The sequence below is a fragment of the Microtus ochrogaster genome, chromosome 8 (genome assembly GCF_000317375.1).
Source record: "Microtus ochrogaster isolate Prairie Vole_2 chromosome 8, MicOch1.0, whole genome shotgun sequence".
In the NCBI taxonomy this organism is placed as follows: domain Eukaryota; kingdom Metazoa; phylum Chordata; class Mammalia; order Rodentia; family Cricetidae; genus Microtus; species Microtus ochrogaster.
The window spans coordinates 12,985,050-12,992,495 of NC_022015.1; the positions used below are offsets into that span (position 1 = coordinate 12,985,050).

The 7,446-nt window shown below is 37.8% G+C and overlaps 1 protein-coding gene across 1 annotated transcript in view; it reads right to left on the reverse strand.

Moving 5' to 3' along the window:
* Positions 1-2,153: 2,153 nt before the first annotated feature.
* LOC101981815 (olfactory receptor 10A2-like) overlaps positions 2,154-7,446 on the reverse strand; it is a 10,566-nt gene continuing 5,273 nt past the window's right edge. Inside the window, exon 2 of the mRNA XM_005351103.1 lies at positions 2,154-3,110. Coding sequence (XP_005351160.1) covers positions 2,154-3,110 — 957 coding nt within the window. The remainder of the gene's footprint in view (positions 3,111-7,446) is intronic.

A 7,446-nucleotide genomic window follows, 5' to 3' on the forward strand; every position in this document is an offset into this window, starting at 1 on the left:
TCAAGCTCTTCCATTTTGATTTCCAAGCCCTTACTACAGAGAATTTTAGTTTTTTAAAATATGCTTCCATTATGAGTGATCAACTTGCCCAGATTCATGGCCTTATTCCCAGGAATAAGAGCATTGATTATGAGTCTAATTTTCCAGTGTTGGACATAGAATAGTACATACAAAGGAATGACTTATTTAAAATAGTTCTCTATTAATTATATCCATTAATATAACTTGACCTTAGAAAACAATGGCATAAAATGCTCATTTATTGTTATTCAGTCATATATTTAGTGGTAGTAATAACCTTTCTCTTTTTATTTTGTCATGGAGACATTTACTATTTCCCCAAGTTATAAACACAAAGTGAAAAAATATTTTCATATTTTCAAAAGACAAGATATTAGCAGAATATGTGGTTTTATTTTCTTCTCTAAGGCTATGAGTTACAAAGCAATTACAAAGCAGATTCTTGAACATTTATTTTGGATTGTTCAAATAAAATATTTATTGCAAGTTCATGGAGCTTAATATCTCAGAAAAGAGTTGATTGCCACCAACAGCAAGGTGACTAAGACAGACTGGGTAAGGGAGTGAACTTGTGTTGAAAGGATAAAGAAGACACCATGTAACTATAGCCTATTCCACGTCCTTCTCCATCTGGTCCTCACTGCACAGGGTTACTCTATGCAGCTTTATCCTCTATAACCTGCATGTCTACTATCGTGGTTTCTGGTCTCTTGACTTGAACATACATTTCTGCAGTATGTTCTCAATAACTGTCATTTTAGTATATGGACTTATAGTGAACCATGCTGGCTTTCATGTGGTGTTGACTTGCACTCTGAGGGTAGGACTCTTCTGGCTTCTAATAACACGAATGAGCTTAACTGGCTTATGTGAGTGTTTTCTGTAAATTCACTTTTGCAAATATTGCTCCTTTCTTTACCTGAATGCTTGTAGTCTTAAGGTGTGTAAGGAGTGTGGTCATCTTTGTATAAGTTTTCTAGTTTATCCCTGTGCATCTTAAGTGAAGGATGCTCCAAAAGAAGTCTGATCAGCATGATATACTGTGAAGCTCTTTGTTTTGAACTCTTATAAGCTTAGTTGTATTTTTCCTCATGTGGTTGAAGTTTGAATTAAATGCAAGCTCTTTATGTATTTCTCAATCATACTCTTGACCACTCACTTCTCTTTCAATCACTCTTATAAAAGATTGTTTTACAATGACTCTGAACTAAACAATTTCTACATATTATGTGGCAATGAAAAATAATAATCCTGATATTCAAATACTTGGGTTTTAGAAATGTATGTAGTTATACTTGTTTAAATGTTTTTAATTTACTTTCTGCAGTCATAAATTAATTTGCTCTTATCAGTGACTTTATTTGAACGCCTCAATATTAATTAACACAGTCACTTGTGATGGGCCTTTGTCTTTTCATCCGGACAATTCACATAACTTTAAAATACAAAGTCAGTAAACTCAATAGACTGGTGCTCTTGAATGACCTGTGCTAGCATCTGTAGGGGCCCATGGGAAACTGTGTGAAAATTAACAGCTGTTTTTAACAAAGTGTTAGAGCCTAAAAATGGAATTGGGAGAACTGTAGGCTAGGTTAGTCCACCTGGCCAAAGAAGCCTTTGGGAAGAGCCAATGGCATTGTTGAGGCTATGTAAATATGCATGGGAATTAGTAGTTGGCCCTCCTCTGTTTGAGGTTACAAACTGCCTATCTATGGGGAAAGTGAAATAAAAGGAAATAACAAAAGAATCATGCACTAGAAGAATAGGGATGTTCCTTCTTACCTGGATCCAGACTAGTTAAAGCCAAACAAAAGGCCAGGATGACTTTTGATGCTTTTTACTGAATTTTCTGGTATATGATTCCAAGTGCACATTAGAAGCAGTCACACACAGTTCACAATGTATTCCACTTTCATGCCTATTTGCAAAATAAATACTTTGAACAAACTTGCCACAGAGTACCAAAAATTCAAATTACTCTGGTGAGAAAACAATGTTCACACAATGGGAAGGCAGAGAAGCATAGATGGATATCAATGACCTCTAAGCTCCTTTGTATCTACTGAGCTTCCTAACAGCCATTAAACAAGTGGGTGTCATTCCAGTGGACATTGAAAGAGGGGAAAACAATTTCATGTGATGTGGCTTCTGAGACCCAGGGCCTTGTTGAAGGTCCTGCTGAGAGCATTCTTCACCTCATTATTCCTCAGGCTATAGATGATAGGGTTCAACATGGGAGTCACAACAGTATAGGACAATGACAGCAACTTCTTGCTTTCAGGGGAATTATTTGATTTAGGCCTAAAGTAAGTGAGGCTTAAAGACACATAGAAAAGAGAGACAACAAGCAGATGTGAGGAGCAAGTAGAGAAGGCTTTGTGCTTCCCTTTAGCTGATGGAATCTTGAGGATGGAAGCAGCAATGCGAGTGTAGGAACATAGGATCAGCAGGCAGGGTATCATGACGACCAGAATGGTGCCTACAATGGCATAGACCTCAAACCATGCTGTCTCTGCACAGACCAGCCTCAGCACAGGTGGGCTGTCACAAAAGAAGTGGTTCACCTTGTTGTTGGCACAGAATGGAAAACTGAAGAGCCATGTGGTCTGCACAGTGGCTACAGGGAATCCTGGAAACCAAGAGGCAGCAGCCAGTTTGGCCAGTGTCTCTTGGTTCATGATGACTGGGTAATGCAAGGGACTGCAGATGGCTACATAGCGGTCATAGGCCATGGTGGCAAGGAGGAAGCATTCAGCCACTCCAAACAAGAAGAAGAAATACATCTGAATGGCACAGCCAAGGAAGGAGATGCTTGTGTCCTGGGCAATCAGGGTTCCCAACATTTTAGGCACAATGACCAGGTTGAAGCCAATCTCTAAGAAGGACAGGTTTCTGAGGAAGAAGTACATTGGGCTTTGCAACATGGGATCAGCCAGTGTCACCAAAATGATGAGGCTGTTTCCCAGTAGAGTGATTAGGTAGATGGCTAGAAATGCCAGGAAGAGAATGATCTGTATTTCAGTAGGCAGTGAAGAGAAGCTCATGAGAACAAATTCAGTTATTCTTGACCAGTTTCCTGCAGCCATGGGCTATAAATTTCCACTTTTCTTGTGAAGACAGATTTTTAATGCCCAAGACAGATTCTGAACTCCCCTAGCTCTCCAGATTGCTGATTAGTTTTACAGAAGAGGCAAAATCAGGATATATTAAAATAGGACAAATTCCTAGTCCTTATTTGAGCCATGCCTGAGTGTATCTCTGAAGTGTATTCCCCATTTGCACATTCACAAGTAGGAAGGACGAGCATAGGGAGATCATTGAGTCTGCCGAAGGGACATTGAAGGATACATTTTGGAATTGTGATGGCTCTGAAAATGCACAAACTTTTGAGAAATATGTCCATTATTAATAATTTCAAAAAACCCCACTAAATACTCATTTACTAAACCTTTGGAAATAGAATTGCAATAGTAGATAGGCAAGCTGATTTTCAACTTTTTATGAATCTTGACGTTGAGAGGTGATTGGTGTGTGAGCATCTGTTGGAAACAGTTTATGTGTCCCATTTCCCTGAAATTTCTGTTTCCTGTGTGATCACACAGAACTCAGAGAAATAGTAGAAAAGCAAGGTAGGGACAGGATTTTTCTTCTGATTGGGTCTTACTGTGTAGCCCAGGTTGGTCTCAAACCCACAATTCTCCTGCCTCTGCATCCACCTTAGTGCTGAAAATAAAGGTATGCATTACTACTCCTGTAATAAAGCAGATTTTTAACCCAAACAATGTCTATTGAATTGCAATTCTGTTTTGATTTCTACTAAATTTTATGTTACAGAATTCTCCTTTTACCTTAGGATTTGTTTATTGATGCTTCAGAAAATTAATGGAATTTTTAAAATAATTTCAAGAAAGATAGAGGAAAAGGCAATGAAGGTAGCCCATATCACTAACATCATGTTCAGAAGGTTCTCTAGGCCTAGCTGTATCATAGCTGTATCATATGTTTCTAACCTCGTTGATAAGCAGCAAGGTGTTTTCTTAGCACCATTGTTGCAATCTAAAGTATTGAATTCTAAAGTAAAATCATTGAGATTCAGTTGGAAAATTAAATTTACTGAACAAGACATGGTGAGGGAATCACCATAAGAAAAATATCTAAAAGAAAAACATAATGAACCATGAAAGACAGAGTTAGATTCTTGATGTAGTTGGTCATACCTTTAATCCCAGCATTTAGGAGGCCAATGGCCATGAGTTACAGGTGAATCTGGAACTTCCATGAATTCCAGGTTATCCTGGGCTAGAGAGTAACGCTTGTCTCAAAAATAAAGCAAAATAAGCAAACCAATTAAATACTCATCAAACCAACACTTATGCAATAAAAAGCAAAAATAATACTGTTGGATGGGTATTTTTTCCATGCAAATTCATTTGGACTTTATTTCATAGATGACGAAATCACCTGAACTTTGGGGCAGTAGAATTACTTGTTCATGTCCATCATGTAGAATGATTACTGACAATTGCGAGACCAGGTGGTATAGTGCAAATGAAGAGAGGGATGAAAGCTGTGTGTATAGAATCAGGTTGCATGCTCACCTTTCTCATGAGTGTTCACTGCCAACAAATTCTGAAGCAATAGAAAAGCTCAATGAAGAAAGCTTAATGTTATTGATAGATGATGCAAATATCAAGGTTGCCTTTAAAATTCCAAGGCATCTACAGAGGAACAGAGAATTGTTATCACAGAATAAGTATGGTCACATGGACCAAAGATTTTCCTGAAGCAGACAATGTCTTCAGTTCTCCAAAAAAGTCTTATAAAACAGTAAAAGAATGAATAATGCAGCAGAAACTGTCAAGTAGAAACTTTCTAACTGCCACTGAAAAGCAAAAGTCAACTCTGCCATACAAATTATAATTAAAAATGTTTATACATTGACTATAATACACTCATCTGTCTTTCATTTTACTTAATTTTGGGGTGAATAAGTAAAATTCTTTTAAGTGGCCTGATTAGGAAAACAAACAATGCAAAGTAAATAAAAATATTCATAAAAATCACAACTCAGAAAAAAATTTCTTACCTTCACCCATTTTTTAAGGAAATATTACCATCCTGAATCTAGCATTTTATTGCAGCTTTTAAAGCCATTATCTTTGGCAGAAGGATATACTGAACTTCACTGGCCCATTTCCTGCAACTTTGTGCAAAACCAAATTTACCTCAGAAAGTAAAATAAGAAATGCAAAATGGGAGGCTGCATCTTTAAAATACAGTTCACGGTTTAACAAATGAAAACTAGCTTTGTAAAGGAATCCTGTCTGAGAAAGGGGTAATGGATGTTTGGAAAGATCTTCATCACAAAAGTTTGTTGACATAATTTTGATATTTTCCACAAAACTAACATACTTACTCACACAAAATCATAAACAGAATTTTATGCCAAACCAAAAAAAAATCTGTCAGATCCAGAATATCAATCAGCTTTGAATGCCTTTTAATAGAGGTTCTGCTTAAGCAAACTAATTACTTTGAGTGCTACCTAATAACTATTAACATGGCAACAATAATAACGAAGGCGTGTTAAATGACCATATCTTACAATGAGTCAATAAGAAGTTTTGTTTTAGAAGATTGGAAATTTCTATAAAATTTCTGCATGTTTGTTGATCAGAATCATAGAATCAGCGACAATATTTAAGTAGCATAGCCAGTAATAAACTCATTTAATTTGTTTTCCTTCCTATATATTTAACAACACTCATTCTCTTAATAGTGAAAAAATGTTAGCTGAGATACACCGACCATGCTGCAGCAGGCAGAAGAAAATACTAAAAGATGCTTTGTCTACTACACTGAACTTACAGGATCAGAACAAGCTGAAGCAGATGACAGAAAACCCCTGGTTTAGTTGTCCTTAGCTGTCTCTCTTTTGTCTTTGGTGTTAGACGAAGGGATTAGAACCTTGGTTTCCCTCAGGTGTTACTAGACTTTCTTTTATTGCCCATGGGACCTGAACTTTCTTGAATCTATTGTACCTTGAGGATGTGATGAAGTTCCAGTGCCAACAGGATAAACCCCAAGAAAGAAAACCAAGCTCTAGTGAAGGGAAGCATCACCACCATGTATGAGTCTGCAGCTGAATGTCTTAAATTCAATCCTTGCTCTGGGACTCTCTGCTTGTGGTGCTTAGCAGTTTTGTTAAACACTCTGAGCTTCAGCTCATTTTTTTAGTAAAGATAATTTTCTCATTGGACACTATGAAATGCTATAGAAATGATTCTATGATTAAATAAAATGTCATATATTCATTAAAAAGGTAACAGTTTATAAATTTAATAAATATTTGTATCACACAATAGCACAGATCGGGCACTCTTTGGCCAATTCAATTATATTAGTAAGACAGTTATGGTTCTTTTGCTTAGATGGCTTATACTTTTATTTATTTATTTTCTTTGAAATGGGTTCTCTTGTAGGCCAGGATGGCCTTTGTGTCACAAAGGAGCTGACTTTGAACTGTTCTTTTTGTCATGATTTACCAAATACCGAGATCATGGTTGTGGACCACCATGCTCAATGTGTACAGTTCTAGGGTTGAACCAGGGCTTTATTTATGCTATGTAAGCACACCACCAAGTGAACTAGATCCCTAATCAAAAGCTTAGTCCATGTGTAGTGGGATCTCCATGTAGACTGGAAGTAAGTATGGCTCAGTGGCTTCTCTAAGTTCAGGAGGCAAGAGACAGAAAACTATAAGGGAAATTTGTTCTAAATATGTAGATCTTTTTCTCTTTCAAAAAAAGTCTTTATTGTATCTTTGAGTGTTTCACATCATGCACCCCAATTCTGTTCACATCCAAGTCCACCGATATCCAACCTCATCACTGCAGCCTGTACCCACAAAAAAGACAAAACAAGGTAAGCAAGCAAGCAAACAAACAAATGCAAGAACAGCAACAACAACAACAACAACAACAACAACAACAACAGAAAAACCAACAAACCAAAACAGAATAGTTGTGGACCTGAGTATTAGCCAGGAAGGTCAGATGGAGCCACTATGGCTAACTGCCTTGGGTATGGGATGGAGTCAGCTCCCTTACATACATGCCCTCAGGGTAGGCTCATCCTCAACTGTGGTGAGGAGTGGGGCCCCTATTGCCTAAATGCAGGGTCTTGCTCACTTACTAAGTGGACAGTGAGAGCAAGGGCCAGCTTTCCCAGCATAGTGAAGGGCAGGGATGACTTAGCATAGCCCTCTGATTTCATCTTGCATGGATCCTAAGGCCAACTGAGGTGACACTGGCCACTGACTTCAAAATAGGCCAGTCTGTGGCTGGACCACAGACCCAGACATGGTCCTAGGTAGCAGTGTGATCAGGACATCATGAGTGGCCCAGGTGGCAAGCAGCTATCCCT